This window comes from Mus musculus, chromosome 1 (assembly GCF_000001635.26).
Source record: "Mus musculus strain C57BL/6J chromosome 1, GRCm38.p6 C57BL/6J".
NCBI classification, from domain to species: Eukaryota; Metazoa; Chordata; class Mammalia; order Rodentia; family Muridae; genus Mus; species Mus musculus.
In genome coordinates, this window is record NC_000067.6 from 128053911 (window position 1) to 128072764 (window position 18854).

Sequence of the window (18854 nt, forward strand, 5' to 3'; positions counted from 1 at the left end):
TTAACAAGAAAAAAAAAAAATTCTGTTCCCAGGGTTCTTGTAAGGTGGCTCACAACAGTGATCTCTAGCCCCAGGGAATCCAACACTCTCTGACCTCTACAGGCACTGGCACTCATGTGCACACACCCACATATACACATATACAATATAATACACATAATTTTTTAATTTAAAAATTTAAACATCCAAAAAGATACTATTATGAATTCATGATAGAAAATTTAGTTAGGAGAAGGCAGAATCCTTGTGTTCTAGTTTCCTTTCTGTTGCTGTGACAAACACCATGATCAAAGCACTGAAAGGAGGAAAGAGTTTATAACACCTTATATTTCCAGGTCCCCATGCATCAGTGAGAAAGTCAAGGCAGGAACTCAAAGCACTAATCTGAAGGCAGGCATGGTTCCTCTTCCACACAGGTTAACTCTGACCCAGGAACTTACTCATAGCCAAGGAAGTGCTGTAGAAACCATGGGAAGGCTGCCTACCAGTGTGCTCTTCACTCATGTTTGGCTAGCTATCTTACACAACCCAAGCTACCTGCCCAGGGAATGGTGCCACTCATAGTGGGCTAGGCCTTCCTACATCAACTAATAAGTAAGACAATCGAACAAAGGCTAATCTATCAGATCTGGGCAATTACTCATTGAGATTCCAGTCTCAAGTGACTTTAGGCGTTTCAAGTTTGACAATTAAAGCTAATTAGGCCAATCTATTAACACATTTTTCCTTTCTGACACAATAATAGATTCGTCATATAAATCCAGACTATGCATTCTGCCTTCTTAAACAAACGTAGTATAAAAATTCTCTAAGTAATAACTTTCTAGAATGAACAATACCTTTAAATACTTGAAAATAAAGTAGAACATACATTGATTTAATATTTTTCCTATGTACCACCAATTAAATTACATGCTTTGTGTTGATACAAAACATTTTAATGTTTAAAACATAATTTTCTGAACAAAATTGTTTAACAATTAAAAAAAACTCAAATAATGAGGGATAATTCTCAAACAATGTTTCAAAAATAATTACAAACAATATAAATACTACATTATGTCAAGTACCAATTGAGGTTCAAAGGTCATCATTTACGTAATAGAAGTTTGTACCTGTTGATATGTTCTGGTGGAGGGTGGGATCCAGGGGAAGTTGGATGGAGAAGATAAATATATTGTGTACATGTTTGAAATTTTAAAATAAAAAGAAAATTGTCACATTAAAAAGTGTCTAAGCCTTTCTTTATATTAAATGTACAGTCTATGAACTAACACTCTATTACATTGATTCAAGAGATGGGGAAAAAAAAGAAACAATTTAATCTGAGTTTATAGCTATCTTATGAAATATTGCAGGTTTGTTGCTTATTGAAACTATAGTTCTAAAATGTAACTGAAACACACAATGACTGTATAACTAAGCTGACTTAAATGAAACTTCAGTCATCCTTTTAACTTGGAGTCAATGGCAGCCACACATAGTAGCTGGATTAGACAGTATCACAAACACTCAAGTGCTAGAATAAGATAACAGGAGAGCGTAAAACTGTGGAGTGATGCTGGTTAGAACCCTCTGCTGCTAGAGAAGCAAGATCACACAGACAGCTAAGTCCGCAGCATCCCAAGAATCTTCTAGAAGGTTTGGCCACACAGACCTAAGACTGCCCTAAGGCTTGCAGGTTCTTATTACCAAGAACCTTTGCTTTACCCATCCAAAAGCAACTGTACTTTCCTCTTTAACTTCTTCTTCTTCTTTTTTTTTTTTTTTTTTTTGGTTTTTGGTTTTTTGAGACAGGGTTTCTCTGTGTAGCCCTGGCTGTCCTGGAACTCACTCTGTAGACCAGGCTGACCTCGAACTCAGAAATCTGCCTGCCTCTGCCTTCCGAGTGCTGGGATTAAAGGCGTGCGCCACCACGCTCAGTCCTTCTATGTCACCTTGAGTATGAGCAGAAGAGCAGAAACAGGGTACAGATTGAAGGTTAAACCAGAGCTCATATAATCAACATGAGTGCAACTCTGGCTGTCCTGGAACTTGTAGACCAGGCTGGCCTCAAACCTGGAGATCCACCTGCCTCTGCCCCACAAGTGTTAGGATTAAAGGTGCACTACCACTACCAGGCTTACTTCAGAACTTTTAATTATATTAATGTTATATTTAAAAAGTAGCATTTCTACTCACCATTACAGAGAGTATTAGTGACTCAAAGGTATAGTTTTAAATATATATTTCTATAAGCTTTGATTTAAAAAAAAAACCCTATGTGTAAAGGTGAGGGTTTTTTTTTTACCTTAATTAGTATTATTAGTTAGGATTTAATATCACAAATCCTATAAAACCAAACAGATTGAAAAGAATTGCTCTTCAAGAAGATGAGATGTCTCAGAGGCTAAAGTGCTTGTAGTACAAGCATGAGAGTCTGAGTTCAGCTCTACAAAAACCATAAACAATCTGGACTGACCCTGGGCAGCCGTGCCTGGAATCCCAGCATTCTGGGGCAATTAGGAATTCCAAGGCAGGGCAAGTGGGAAAGCTGGTGTAGCTGAATCTATGAGCGCTAGGCTTAGAAGGGGACCCTGTATCTGTAAATAAAGCTGACAGCAATCTAGGTGTATACTTGATTTCAACCTCTGCCTACATGGGAATGTGTGGACATATATGTATGTACACGTGCACCAAACACGTGTGACCATGCCTATGTACATTCCTGGATATCACACTCGTACAAACAAAGCAAAGATTCATTTTCAAAAAGCTACAGAAAAGGAAGGAGCCAATTATGATGGATTAAAAGGGAGGTGTTTGTTTTTTAAAAAGTTGTGGAATTGTTAAATGGCTTCTTTAAATTCATTATTCCAGGGCCGGGGATGTTGGTGAGTGGCAGAGCATATTGAAAGTGCTACGAAATTATAAATAAGAACAAAACAACTCACATTAGGAAAAGACTGACAGGTTAAAAGTTCATAATAAATTCTGAAAACTGGCTAATATTCACTGAAAACATCAGAGATTGTAAAAGTTAATTGGTAGTTAAGCAAGTGCCCAAATGAGAAATTCGATATATGTTTGTTTTACTTAGGGTTTTACTGCTGTGAACAGACACCATGAGCAAGGCAGCTCTTATAAGGACAACATCTAATTGGGGTTGGCTTACAGGTTCAGAGGTTCAGTCCATTATCATCATGGCAGGAGCATGGCAGCATCTAGGCAGGCATGGCACAGGAGGAGCTGAGAGTTCTACATCTTCATCTGAAGGCTGCTAGCAGAAGACTGGCTTCCAGGCAGCTAGGATGAGGGTCTTAAAGCCCACACCCACAGTGACATACCTACTCCAACAAGGCCACACCTCCTAACAGTGTCACTCCCTGGGCCAGCAATATACAAACCAACGCGTTTAAATCTATGCCCGTCAAAGAGAAGGCATAGATTTAAACATTGTGGTGGCTTGGGTGAGGAAGTGTCCCCATGGGTTCATACTTTTGAACAAGTAATTGGCGGTGCTGTTTGGAAAGGAGTGTTGCTAGTACCAGCTCTGAGGTTTTTATAGCCTGGCCTCACTTCCTGTTATCTGTTTCCTGTGTGCAGGTGAAATGTACTCAAGCAACCAGCTTTCTGCTTCTACCACTGAACCTCACTACCTGTTACTATGTCTTGCTGGGCATGATGGACTCCACCCCTTTGAGGCTGTAAGTCCAAATAACCCTTATCTCCATTAAGCTGCCTCTGGTCATAACACTTTATCACAGTAATGCAAAGTTATTAATATAGCCCACGGTTCAAAAGTATACTATGGATTTCCTTGTGAAGACCAAAGATGATGTTAATTTTTGTAATTTATGTGAACAAAACCGGCTTATTTGGGTATTTTGAAAGTTTTAAACACACACACACACACATTTATATGTTCTGTATACAAAAGTATTTAAGAGGAAATGGATATTACACAGTAAATTTGCTTGTTTTCCTCTACTAAATATGGTCACATGAAAAAGCAGAGGCAGATAGTCAATGTAGGGATAGAAGACAGTAAACGCTGATGTGTATTTTTAGAAAAGGCTCTAAGGTACTTACTTCATCAGCCACCATACACCTGGAAAAAATAAAACAAAAGCAAATTAATTTTATAATCATCAAAGCAAAGCATATTCAGAGTTCTGATTAAGTAACTCACCACCAACACTTCACAAACGCTAAAGGATTAAGCCAGAGAGGCTGCTGTAAGTGAATGAAAACACTGGATAGTGATGACTGCATACAACTCTACAGCTGCCAACGTCTATGTGGGAGTGAAGGTGCTTCAGACAAGCTCTTGCTCACCATGGAGGGAGCTGCAAAGACCCTTGAGGACCAAGCATGAAGGCATGAGACTGTGCAGAATGGCTTCCACCTCTGTCCTTAACTGTAAGCCTGGCTGTTCCTACAGATGAGAAGAACGCTGGATTAAAGAACACATGCCTTCAATTCTAAGACTCGGGAGGCAGAGGCAAATGGACCTCTAAGTTCAAGCCAGCCTAGTCTACACAGTGAGCTGCAGGCCAGCCTGAGCTACAATAGTGAGACCCTGCCTCAACAGACAGATAGGTAGGTAGGTAGGTAGGTAGGTAGACAGGCAGACAGAACAAGAAAACGAAGGTCTGCATTTTTTTTTTTCTGTTTCTGTGATAATGATAAAGTATCCTGGCAAAAGTAACTTCGGGGAGAAAGATTTAACTTGGCCTTTAGTTCCAGGATAGCCCATCATATGTCACAGAAGTCAAGGTGAAGAGAACTCCAACAGCCACATCTCCAAGTTGAGAGCAGAGAAGCCAAGCGTGCTTCTCACGCAGCTCCCTCTACCTCTGTGCAGCCCAGGGCCACAAACTGGAAACAGTGCTGCTGCCCACATTCAGCTTGGGCCACCTCACATCAATGAAGGCGAATCAACAAACGCCCACACAGTCAGGTCCACAAGGCAATCGGATCTCTGACTCATTGAGACTTTCAACAGGAGATTCTAGGTGTGGTTAGTTGACAGAATTAACCATTATACTGACTAGCAAACACATTTTGGCATAAATCTGTTATTTAGTTTTCTGTGCTGCATCTGTGTGCTATACTTCATTGTTGATTTCTATTATTTTGCTAAATATTTTCTACTTTTTTTTTTTTTGAGACAGGGTTTCTCTATGTAGCCCTGGTTGTCCTTGAACTTGCTCTGTTGACCAGGCTGGCCTCAAACTCACAGAGATCTGCCTGCTTCTGCCTCCCAAGTGTTGGGAGTAAAGTTGTGTGCCACCACACTCAGGTCTACTTTATTCATTTTTAAAAGCTTGTGTTGGGGATTGAGGGTGCATGTGTGTATGTGCTGTGTGTTCCCAAGCATATGGAAGCCAGAATAAAAGGTCTCTCCAACCTCATATTTTGAGATAGGAATACTAGCTGGTTACTGAGCTCCAGTGGAGTCAGCACGTCTCCAGGGGTTACAGACATACAACACCTCATCTGGATTTTCACATGCATGCTGGGTGTCTGAATTCGGGTCACCATACTTGTGCTGTAAGCACTCTACCAACTGAGCACTCTCCCAGCCCCAATCTGCTACATTCTTTTCTTAAACTTTATAGAGGTAAGTGTGATCCAGGGAGCAGTGAGGACTAGGTTCATAAATGGAGAGTCTAAGCAGAAGAGAATAACAAGTGGATGGTCAGTGGTTGATGTGAGACAGCAGGCACATCAGGACAACAAAGAATAAGCTCAACTAAGGAAAAATTAAAATCCAATCATTTTAGTAGAAATTGGTTTATTACACTCTTTACAGAAAATAGAAAAGTGAGAAGCGACATGGCATTTTACAGACAGATTCACATGAATATCGATCGATTTTTCACTTTAAAATCCAAGTCAAGAGCTGTGGAGATGCTTGCCATGCAAGTATTGAGGATCAAGGTCTAATCTCAAATGCACATAAAATTTCTGTCTGTAACTGTAAACCTGGCTGTTCCTACAGATGAGAAGAATGCTGGATTAAAGAACAGTGTGTGAGCATAGAAAACATAGAGACAGGTAGACTTTTGGGGCTAGCCCGGATAACCAAAATGGTGAGCTCTGGGTTCAGTGAGAGACCATGTCACAAAAAATAAGGTAGAGCACCATACAGGAAGATCAATGCCAATCAGTCTACCAAGGACACACACAGGTGAGTGCACTTGTCCTAAATCAGAAAATAAAATCCGGCTGGAGAGATGGCTCAGCAGTTAAAAGCACTGGCTGCTCTTCGAGAGGCCCTGAGTTCAGTTCCCAGCAACCACATGGTGACTCACAACCATCTGTAACAGGATCTGATGCCCTCTCCTGGTGTGTCTGAAGATAGCTACAGTGTACTCATTATATATAAATAAAATAAATAAAATCTTTAAAAAAAAAGAAAGAAAATAAAGTCCCCCTGGAGTTAATTAAAGATGTCACTTGAGATGATTATTGTCTAACCATCACTGCTCTAGATAGAGAGTGAAATGAGTCTTTTCCTTATCTACAGTGACCAGGAGAAAAAAAAAATACATGCCTTATATTATTTTTAAAGATATTAATCCTATTTAAAACAGGGTAAGGAATAATAGTGAATAGATAATGTTTGGCGGGGCCTGGCCACTTGAGGGCCTTTGAGGGGCTGGGAAAGTTCTTTATAGCCATTAAAGAAATCCAGGGGGTGGGGCCTAGCCAACTGCACCTGGAGGGCCTTACAACTAGAAGAAAAGTGACAGGAGGAGGTGCATGCATAAAACTATGAGGTAAATAAAGTACACTGTAATTACACGCACCTCTAAAACCTTGAAAGCATGATTTTCAAACCACAAGAGATTAACTATTTTTCAAGAAAATCCTTTACTCTTACCCATTACTAGAGTGGCAAAGCTGGTGTGTGTGTGGCCCTCAGGCCTGTGTCTGCGAGTTGGCAAATGAGGCCGCACTCATCAGCTTGCTGCACTGCTTCTCTTCCAGAGACAGATAACATCCAACAGTTTTCTGACATCCTTGTGTTTTAGCTGCTGTGGCTTGCCGAGTAAAAGCAGCTGAACTCAAAACAAGCTCAATATCATTTCCTCTAAGGATTAACGTCGTCGTTCTGGGCTGAAGGACTTACTGAACAAGCAATATCTGCTGTCATCCAAACCCTGTGGATGTTTTTACCCAAGACATTTCAGCTATCATTTAAATGTCTCCTGAATAACAATGCCTGCTGGGGCTGGCTGAGAGGAACAGCAGATGGCTTTAGAACTCATGGATTTAGGCCCACTGGTCAGCACAGTCAGGATGGGTGTGCCTTGGAGGGATGGAGCCTCAAGGACTTCAGGTCCTGAGGACCTCATGCTGTTACGGAGCTGTTCTCCTTGTGGCCTTCATATCCATCCTCCTCTATGAGTTGTATGAAACTTTAAGGGGTTCCCAGCCCCTCAATAGGCAGTATCACTGGCCCTCACAACAATATCGCTTCATCTTTTTCAAGCATTGCTGCTGGGGCAGATTAATGATTCTATCACTAACCTTGGAAAAGAATTTAAGAAATGTAGATTATTGGCAATGTACCACCACCTTTAGAAAGAATTTGGAGATGTAGATTGTTAGTAAAGTTAGGTTAAGATGTATTTAGTGGCTCTGATGTAGAAAATCTCAGGGATATAATTTAGAAACACTTGAATACTGAGCAAAGGATGTTTTTAAGGTCAGGGAACAAGAACAATGGCAGCCCAATTAGCACTGGCTGATGTGACTCTCTTGCTAGTGCTAGGCTGATGAGCAAAGTGATGATTAATTTCTTGTACCCATTTTTGCCCTCAGCTTCCTGATATGATTTAATAAAAAATTGTTAGTAAGTAGATGTGCATCCTGAGAATTTAGAGTAGAAACGACTGTTTTTTTTATATAAACATTTATACAACAAGTTGCTTAGTTGTGAATTTATGGGCTCTTGGGAATAATTTGTTGTTGTTTTTTTTTTTAATCCACAATAGATAAAACATTTGATCATGTGAGGCATTGAGGAACATGTTTTTCTATGTATACTCACTGTAATCATTCACTTAGAGAAAAACAGAATGTAACCAATTTGTGCTTTTTGTACTGCTTGTAAAATTTTGCTAAGATATACAAGCCGTAGGTGAAAAGATAAAATTGTTGGGAGGTTGCTCTCTGGAGCATTGCTCGATCCATCAAACATGTGTATGCATACATGTATATATGTGTATATGTATATAGATTATATATTATATATGTAAAATTGGTTGGAGCTTTGCTCCATCAATCAAGTGTGAGTATCTGTATAGATGTATATATATATGTAATGTGAATATGTATGGGCATATGTGGAGTTGCTAGAGCTTGTTGAAGCTTGCTTCATCCACCAAATGTGTGTGTGTGTGTTCCCTTACCCTTTTTACCAGATAAGTGATTAACCGACTCTACTCCCCTCCTCAGTGCACCTATGATAACAAAGCTGGTCTTCCACAATTGCTGATGGGAAAGTGCATAGACACAGACCCACCTTGTAACAGCAGCACCCTGATCATGTTCTATTCATAGCTGTAGGTAGTATAAAGAGCAGTGAATTCCTTTCTATTTGTCAGCCCAGAGACAGACATTTTTCTTTCCAAGAAGACTGAGTTCTCCAGTGATGTTTTTCAAGTCCATCAGTGTGCCAGAAGAGTAGAGACCGAAGAGAGCAGCCTCAAGATTAATGTAAGAGCACCGGCTGCTCTAGTATGAGGATCTAAGGTGGATCACAGCACCCACATCAGGCAGCTCACAAATACCTATAACTCCCACTCCAAGGGATCCCACGCCTCCTTCCCGCCTCCATAGGCGCGCACACTTCATACATGTTTTTTTGTTTTAGAAGGTTAACATATGAAAGAAACCAGCAGAAATAATGACTGGAAACCCTTCCCCACCTGGACCACAAGTAACAGAGAATGCACTAGAAGAGATAGACCTATACAAACACAGAAGAAGGCAGGTGTTATTTAAATAACTTGTAAAGGTTCATCCACACTACAGCACAGTGCTTTTGAGCATGCGCCTTTCCCTGACTCTACAGTCCACTCCATTCTCATGAACATTTGTGATACTGACCTTACCATGTGTCCCTGGTGGGATTCTTTGTCCTACGAAATAAAAACCTGGAGATCTAGTATTTGCCCTCCAAACTCTGACCACAAGTGATTAGCTTTCTGCAAGAAAGCTGCATGTGGTCATTTCCTGTATTGGGAGCATTTGTGCTGGCTAAGGGTCTTCTCTCCCCAGGTACTGTTTTGTCTCGTCCAATCTTGTGGGAAGGAGCACTGTGAATCCTCTAAGTATCTTCTGGGTTTTATTTACTTCCTAGGCCTTGTAAGTTTCCTTTACTTCTTACTAACTTTATGAATGTGACATCTGACAGGCAGATGTAAATGTGAACTGGAACAGAAGAATCAGTTCAAGACAATGAAATAAATGAGTATGTCACAACATGTGAAGGTAACAGAAAGGCGGAAATTGATAGGATTCTCAAGTGGAGTTAAAACCAGGAGAAGAGAAGGAGCCTAGTTCTTAGTCAGAACCTTGAGAAACACACTCATTCGAAACTCAGAACAAAAAGAAACATTAAAGAAAGAACAGGGCTGGCGAGATGGTTCAGCAGGTAAGAGCACTGACTGTTCTTCCGAAGGTCCAGAGTTCAAATCCCTGCAACAACATGGTGGCTCACAACTACCCATAATGAGATCTGACACCCTCTTTCTGGTTCGTCTGAAGTCAGCTACAGTGTACTTATATATAATAATAAATAAATCATTTTTTTAAAAAAGAGGAGAAACAAAGAGAGAGAGAGAGAGAGAGAGAGAGAGAGAAAGAAAGAAAGAAAGAAAGAAAGAAAGAAAGAAAGAAAGAAAGAAAGAAAGAAAGAAAACAAAGATCTTGGTTCAAAGTCATTTACCATAGACTAAATGTGTTTGCAAGGTCAAATGCCTCAAGGATGCTGCACAGAAGGAGAGAGTAAAAGGCTCTCATGCTCATTAGCAGAACCTTGTATGAATCATTCAAAGGTGGCTAAGGAGACAGCAGACAGTGGAAAAGGAACCAACAGCTTTAGTTGGAAAGATGTAGTCAGGAAGAAATTTAGATCCCGAGAAAAGATTTAAAACAGGGTAGAAGATACTTAACCAGGAAGGTCACTTGAGCCCAGGGGCTTAGGATGCAAGAGGCAATGAAGAAAAAATTTTAAAAACTAAAACGCAGTACAAACAGAACATTAGAAATCCTGAATAATGAAAAGGAGTCAACATTGGGGAAGATGACTGATGAAAATTGAAATGCTATTGACAAGGGTAAGAGTCCCCCACCCACCCCACCCCAACAGTGACCAAAGCCTGCAGCAGCAAAAATATCACAGCAGTGATTTTAACGGCAGCAGCAGGAACAAACTGAAAAGCCCCTCATAAAATTTACCTGTAAATCCTAGTACCCAGGAGGCAGAGACTGAGAGTTTCAGGCTAAACAGAGCTACACAGTGAGACGTGGTTTCAAACAAGACAAAACAATAACAAAACAAGCACAAGAGTGCACACTTCTCCTGCAGAGGACGGGCTTGGCTTCCAGGCCCTTCCACAACCACTTGCAATCCTAGCTCCAGTGGATCTGACACCCTCTTTGGCTTCTGTAACAACTGTGCCCAATGCGCACACACTTAACATAATCAAAAGGGAAAGACACGGAGGGCTGAGAATGACCACGATGTTCCTTCCACTCACTTGTTTGGCTGCAAAGTCAACTGGAGGAGATAAGGAGTTAAAGGAGCCCTAACCTGAGAACCTTTCTCAGTTTTGACAGAGTCTCCCCTGATTGTTCTTTATTCCTTTCCCAAGACTCACCTGAGTCTGTATGAAAACACAGCTCCCCCTCTAAGCCTCTCCATCCTCAGACTGAGCAGTCTGCCTGACATGGCTCAGATACCACCCCGCCTCCATCAGGGAAGTAGCTCACGCTCAGACATGACTAACGAGTCTGGGACGGAACTCATTCTGGCCTTGGGGTACTCACAGTTCCTGCCACCCAGACCATCACCTCTGCAATCACTCTCACTGGCAACCTGTTCTTAGCACACTCTTCAGAGTCCTGTTCTTGATCCTGAGAACCACTGAGTGCTATGTGCTGTACCTCCTCCTACAGCGGTTCAACCGACAGTGTTCTACTGCTGTTCCTCCTCCTATAGTGTTCAACTGACAGTGTTCTACTGCTGTACCTCCTCCTACAGTGTTCAACTGACAGTGTTCTATGTGCTGTACCTCCTCCTACAGTGTTCAACTGACAGTGTTCTACTGCTGTACCTCCTCCTACAGTGTTCAACTGACAGTGTTCTACTGCTGTACCTCCTCCTACAGTGTTCAACTGACAGTGTTCTACTGCTGTAGCTCCTCCTACAGTGTTCAACTGACAGTGTTCTATGTGCTGTACCTCCTCCTACAGTGTTCAACTGACAGTGTTCTATGTGCTGTACCTCCTCCTACAGCGGTTCAACTGACAGTGTTCTATGTGCTGTACCTCCTCCTACAGCGGTTCAACTGACAGTGTTCTATGTGCTGTACCTCCTCCTACAGTGTTCAACTGACAGTGTTCTACTGCTGTACCTCCTCCTACAGTGGTTCAACTGACAGTGTTCTACTGCTGTACCTCCTCCTACAGTGTTCAACTGACAGTGTTCTACTGCTGTACCTCCTCCTACAGTGTTCAACTGACAGTGTTCTACTGCTGTACCTCCTCCTACAGTGGTTCAACTGACAGTGTTCTACTGCTGTACCTCCTCCTACAGTGGTTCAACTGACAGTGTTCTACTGCTGTACCTCCTCCTACAGTGTTCAACTGACAGTGTTCTATGTGCTGTACCTCCTCCTACAGTGTTCAACTGACAGTGTTCTATGTGCTGTACCTCCTCCTACAGTGTTCAACTGACAGTGTTCTACTGCTGTACCTCCTCCTACAGCGGTTCAACTGACAGTGTTCTACTGCTGTACCTCCTCCTACAGTGTTCAACTGACAGTGTTCTACTGCTGTACCTCCTCCTACAGTGTTCAACTGACAGTGTTCTATGTGCTGTACCTCCTCCTACAGTGTTCAACTGACAGTGTTCTATGTGCTGTACCTCCTCCTACAGTGTTCAACTGACAGTGTTCTACTGCTGTACCTCCTCCTACAGTGTTCAACTGACAGTGTTCTACTGCTGTACCTCCTCCTACAGCGGTTCAACTGACAGTGTTCTACTGTTGTACCTCCTCCTACAGCGGTTCAACTGACAGTGTTCTACTGCTGTACCTCCTCCTATAGTGTTCAACTGACAGTGTTCTACTGCTGTACCTCCTCCTACAGTGTTCAACTGACAGTGTTCTACTGCTGTACCTCCTCCTACAGCGGTTCAACTGACAGTGTTCTACTGCTGTACCTCCTCCTACAGTGTTCAACTGACAGTGTTCTATGTGCTGTACCTCCTCCTACAGCGGTTCAACTGACAGTGTTCTATGTGCTGTACCTCCTCCTACAGTGGTTCAACTGACAGTGTTCTATGTGCTGTACCTCCTCCTACAGTGTTCAACTGACAGTGTTCTATGTGCTGTACCTCCTCCTACAGTGTTCAACTGACAGTGTTCTATGTGCTGTACCTCCTCCTACAGAGTTCAACTGACAGTGTTCTATGTGCTGTACCTCCTCCTACAGCGGTTCAACTGACAGTGTTCTATGTGCTGTACCTCCTCCTACAGTGGTTCAACTGACAGTGTTCTACTGCTGTACCTCCTCCTACAGCGGTTCAACTGACAGTGTTCTACTGCTGTACCTCCTCCTACAGCGGTTCAACCGACAGTGTTCTACTGCTGTACCTCCTCCTACAGTGTTCAACTGACAGTGTTCTACTGCTGTACCTCCTCCTACAGCGGTTCAACCGACAGTGTTCTACGTGCTGTACCTCCTCCTACAGTGGTTCAACTGAGAGTGTTCTACTGCTGTGAAGAGACACCAAGACTACGGCCATTCTTATAAAAGAAAGCATAATTGGGGCTTGCTTACAGTTTCAGAGATTTAGTCCACTATCATGGTGGCAGGCGGTGGAGTGCTAAAATGGTAGCTCACAATTCAACATCAGGATCCACAGGCAGCAGGAAAAGAGGCACTGGGCCTTTTGAAACCTCAATGCCTGCCCCCAATGACACATTTTCTCCTACAAGGCCACACCTATTTTTTTCTCAAGTAGTGCCATTCTTTGATAACTAAGCATTCAAAAATATTCCCCAAATGTTGGCCAGTAACTTGGATTTGTATCAAAAACCAACCAAACAAATCCTCTCTTCACTAAGTTGTTTTGGTCAGTGTACGTTATCACAACAGAAATAAAACTAGAGCACAAGGCTTATCATCTCGTCCTCCTAATCCACTCGTCCTGACACGTCTTCATCCAGCAGCCTCAGAAGCACGTGGAAGGCACCAAGCAAAAAATCCTAAAGAAGGGGAAGAGCTGAAACAAACAGCAGTGGCTCCCAGCTAAGACCTTGAAAAACAAGTCAAGTAGACTTTAGAGTTTTGTTCATTTAGAGCTTTTTTGCCATTAATATCAGTCATGTACAGGAAAGAAAAAAGTTTCTGACAGTTTCTAAGTAAACAATGAAGATACAAGATAATGCAAATAAATCTCTGTGTTCTGAAAACCTAATGAATTTTTAAAAGAATTGCCTTCCCAATGTATTAGCTTAAAACATATTAAACTAGACTCTAGTGCTTGGTAATACCATGAATATTATGCTTCATTAGTCTGACTCCATTAGCACAAAACTGCCATGTAGCTTTTACCAATAAAGAACAAAACAGAAACTAGCCTTGTATCCACTAGACAGCTGGGGGAAAACAGTGCACCTCTCCTGTTTAGAGAATATACACAAAACCCACCTGAGGGACTGGAGACGTGGCTCAGTAGGTCCTCTGCAAGAGGTTCAGTTCTCAGAACCCATATATTGGCCAAAATCACCTACAATCCAGTTTTAGGGGATCGCAACCCTCTTCTGACCTCTGCAGTCACCAGATAAACATGAGGCATACATATGCATATGCTAGCAAAGCACTCATAAAATATATACATCTTTTAGAAAAAGAAATTTCCCGAGTCAAGTTTATGTCAGCTTTTACATAATTACTTACTCTTGTTTATAAAACTTGAAGTAAAAAAAAGTTTACTATTGCTGTAACAATTCATAGAGAATTTTCATAGCCTAATTAGACAATAACATTTGTTTCAATATTATGGAGTTAAATATATATATGTGTGTGTATGTATGTGTATGTATGTGTATATGTATATGTATATATATATATATATATACACATATATATATATATATATACATATATATATATAAATAAACTATTAGGTTAGCGAGCTATCTCAGTGGTTAAAGGTACTTGCTACCAAGCCTGACATCCTGACAACCTGAGTCCAGGGCCCACACGGTAGGAGGAGAGAACCAACTCCATCAAGATCCCCTGATGAACATGCCCCTATTTACCCCCAAAATGTAAAAAAGTTTGAAATCAAAACTAACTCAGATATGCTTGATCAAGCCTATGCAAACTATAAGTAAATAATAACAACTTAGAGCAATATAATTGCTTCATTAATACAGACAAAAACTTTCATGGACTATAGTAAGAATGAGGTAGGCAGTGTTATTAGAATCAAGAGCCCCTCAGAGCATAACAGGGTCACTAAGCTTTCTGACTTTAGATACAATGTGACCAGCCTTATATCCTGTCACTATGTCTTCCCTTCCCTGACACTGTCCTCAAACTGTGCACCAAAACAATCCCTTCCATCCTTAAGTGCTTCTGTCGGGTATTTTATAACAGTAATGAGAAATGTAACTAACACAGAGAATTGATTTTATATTATCTATATTGTAACAGCAAAAATTATTTTTTTAAAATAACAAGAACATATTAAAATGCTAAAATATGAGGCTTTCAGAAAGTCAAAGACTCATAGATAGGATATCCTGAAAGTCACATTGTTTAAAGGTCCAAGAGTCGCTGAAGGAAGACCACAGAATCAGACAATAAGCAAAAGCGAAGAATGTTTATTCTGCAGAAACAACCAGCAGGCAGGAGTCAGCCATTCATACAAAATGGCAATCACCAGCTGGGCTTGCAGGATCCCTTTAGGCACACAGCAAGGGGAATTAGAGGAATGGTTAGGTCATTTTTCATGATTGGCTAGGTAAGCACCAGTTACAGTAGTACATTTTTAATTGGTTGCTATATTAGTTTTACCATTTTTGGTCAAGCCTTAGAGAAATTCCAGGAACTGTCTCAGTCCTTGAGCTGGCTATCTCTCAGCAGGAAGTCAGGGCCTTTGCTGATTAATGGCCCACTGTGGTTTTTTTTTTTTTTTCAAGACTTGGCTGCTTCTATGGGAAACTGGATCTTAAGGCCTCAATTTCAAGATATGGCTGCCTGTTCTAAAATGGAGTGAATTAGGTCCTCTCAACACAAGGAATGCTTACAGATAGAGAGGTTGGTTCTTATTTCCTTCATCAGTTACTTACTTTAAGATGGATTAAAGGAGTGCACCACCACACCTCGCTTATTTAAGATTTTTAAATAGTACATATTAGTATGTGACAGAGAATGGGTGGGTTCATACGCAGCTCAACAATCTCACTGGCCCTGTCATTTAGTTGTTACAGATGTATAACATCTCACCGCATTAATAACTAGTGGTTTGAATATGCTTGGCTCGGGGAGTGGCACTACTAGGAGGTATGGTCTTGTTGGAGTAGGTGTGGCCTCATTGGAGGAAGGACATCACTGTGGGTGTGGGTGTTGAGACCCTCTTCCTAGCTGCCTGTCTTCTCCTGTTTCCCTTTGGAACAAGATGTATAACTCTCAGCATCTACACGGCCATGCCTGCCTGGATGCTGCCACTCTTCCCACAATGATGATAATGGACTGAACCTCAAAACCTGTAAGCCAGCCCCAATTAAATGTTGTCCTGTATAAGAGTTTCCTTGGTCATGGTGTCTTCTCAGCAATGGAAACCCTAACACAATAACTGTATCTTTTTATTTTCAAAAAAAGTATTGTAGAGTTGAAGTGAAGGCTCAAACCCAAACTCCAACAACTCCTCTCTATCCCGTAAAAAGATACCATAGAGACTATACCCATCAGCCATCCTCACCATACTCACCGCCATACCCACTCCCACTACTGAGTCAACAGTGATAACCCTCAAAAACATGGGCATCATTTATTAGCTACAGGTGTTATCTACTGACTCCTGAAGATATGGAAAATCAAACTTATATCCTTACATTCTAACTAGAAAATATTTAGACTGAGGCCAGAGTTTTAAGCAGTTGTAAATGAAGAACTTTTCGAAATAGGAAGTGGGTTTTTGAAAGTTACCCTGCAGGGCTGGAGAGGTGGCTCTGCAGTTAAGAGCACTGACTTCTTCCAGAGGTCCTGAGTGTTCAACAACATGGTGGCTCACAACCATCTGTAATATAGGATCTGATGGTGTGCCTGAAGACAGCTACAGTGTACTCACATACATAAAATAAAAAGATCTGAGAGAGGGAGAGGGAGACGGAGAGGGAGAGGGAGAGGGGGAGAGAGAGAGAGAGAGAGAGAGAGAGAGAGAGAGAGAGAGAGAGAGAGAAAGAAAGAAAGAAAGTTACCCTGCTGCTTCAAATGTGCAGCCAAGGTTGACTGAGGCTGAGTCAGAGAAGAATGTGCTGCATTCTATGGACATTTTATTGACAGTCCTAGTACTAAAATAAAGACCAAGTTCATAATTATTTTGTACTTTGTATTTTGTACTTTTAATGGTTGCTTTAAGGACTTCTTCCCAGGGTTCAGGGTATAGCTTAGTGGTAGAGTGATTGCTAAGCATGTTGGGGCAGGGGCAGAGGACTGGATTCAATTGGCAGTGTACACACACACACACACACACACACACACACAAACACACACACACAGACACACACACACACAAACTTGCTCCCAAGGACTACAAAAGGCTGTAGAGATAATCTATAGCTACAACTTCATAAAAATAATATACATAGTCAGCCATAGTAAATTTACCTACCTATTCTCAACTAGCTTTAGTATTGAAATTCTCTTCCCTTAACTGCTTCATTGCTTTTTGTCTAACCAACACTCAACCAGTCTTAACCAGTCTCTTACCAGAGGAAACTAATTGAAATATTACAAGAATCAGAGCATTCTAGGTTAAATTGAAAGGGGGGGGGAGAGAGAAGGGGAGAGGGAGGGGGAGAGGGAGAGGGGGAGAGAGAGAGAGGGAGGGAAAGAGAGGGGGAGAGAGGGAGGGAGAGAGGGAGAGGGGGGGAGAGAGAGAGGAGGGGAGGGGAGGGGAGGGGAGGGGAGGGGAGGGGAGGGGAGGGGAGGGGAGGGGAGAGAACAGCATCAGTTGATGGGGAAAAGAACAAGGTGGTGGGTGTAATGGGTCTAAGAACGTTCACTGTTAGGCCAGGTGACATGGCACATGCCTTTAATATCAGCACTCGGAAGGCAGAGGCAGGAGGATCTCTTTGAGTTCAAGTAAAACCTACATAGTGAGTTTTGGGAAAGCCTGGGCTGTATAGAAAGATCTTGTCTCAAAAATAAAAACAAAACAAAAATAACCACAAAACAAAAAAACAAAAAGAAATGTTCACTGGGTTGCTTCTACTTGATTACCTGCATGTAAATGATTTTAAAGCAATTATCTAAAAACTCCAAAAAGAACAAGCTTTACTTTCTATAGCCAGTTTTTGCTACTATTCCTCCTAGTTTTCTATAAAATGTATTAGAGAATGAGATTTAACTGGGAAATAATCAAGTATTCTGATATTTTAGAGGGGAAATTTTTGGGTTCATTCATCTACAAAATTGGGAACCTCTATGTTTTAAATGTTGTGTCTATAGAAGATACACGTAGCTGGATGTGGAGGTGCATTTCCTTAGTCCCAGCACTTGGGAGGCAGAGGCAGGTGGCTCTCCGAGTTTAAGGCCAGCCTGGTCTATAAAGTGAGTTCCAGGACAACTAGAGCCACACAATGGTAATACACTGCTTCTAGACCTGAAAATTAGGCCTTTAAAAAGGTTTTCATCTAAACATTCTTAGGGGTATCAAGATGGCTGTTGTAGTCTGCTTTTTTTGCTGTGATTAAAAACTATGGCCAAAATAAATTTGGGGAGGAAAGGGTTTATTTCATCTAATTCCAGGCTATAGTCCATAACTATGGGAAATCAGAGAAAGAACTTGGAAGCAAGAACTGAAGCCCAGGCTCAGGGGCTTGTTCCTCATGGCTTATTCAAGTACCTTATACAACTCAGGACCAGCTGCTGAGGGGCAAGGACGCCCACTGTGGACTGGGCCCTCCCACATCAATTATTAATCAAGAAAATGCTCATAGACGTGCATACAGAGCAGTTGATGAAAACATTTTTTCAAGTGAGGTTCCCTCTTCCCAGTTTGTGTCAAGTTGTCAAACAAAAACCCAACCAGCACAATGGCTCAGTGGGTAAGGGTGTTTGTCACCAAGTGCAATAGCCTAAGTTTGATTTCCTGGATCTACACAGTAGAGGAAGAGAAGTGACTCTTGCAAGTTCTCTAATCTCCACCCACCTTCGAACATGTGTGCCCTCCCTTGAAGAAATGAAATAAAAGTCACATTTCAGATGATCTCATCCCAGAAAGAAATTCTTAAATGAAAATGTAAATTGAAGAAGAGTCTCTGCTATAACTTTAAAAACTATTTTTATTATTATATGTGTATGACACATGAATATGAGAGCAGGAGCCAGGT

At 41.4% G+C, this 18854-nt stretch overlaps 1 protein-coding gene across 12 annotated transcripts in view; it reads right to left on the reverse strand.

Moving 5' to 3' along the window:
• Zranb3 (zinc finger, RAN-binding domain containing 3) overlaps nucleotides 1–18854 on the reverse strand; it is a 148875-nt gene that overhangs the window by 99732 nt on the left and 30289 nt on the right. For 10 of the 12 annotated variants that reach the window (XR_001784077.1, XR_003954872.1, NM_001285945.1 and 7 more), the window contains exon 3: nucleotides 4072–4090. The exons of the other annotated variants lie outside the window; for them this stretch is intronic. Coding sequence is in view for 8 of the 10 variants with exons in the window: in NM_001285945.1 (NP_001272874.1) it covers nucleotides 4072–4090 (19 nt within the window). In the remaining 2 variants the exon portion in view is untranslated. The remainder of the gene's footprint in view (nucleotides 1–4071; nucleotides 4091–18854) is intronic. 12 annotated transcript variants of the gene reach the window in all.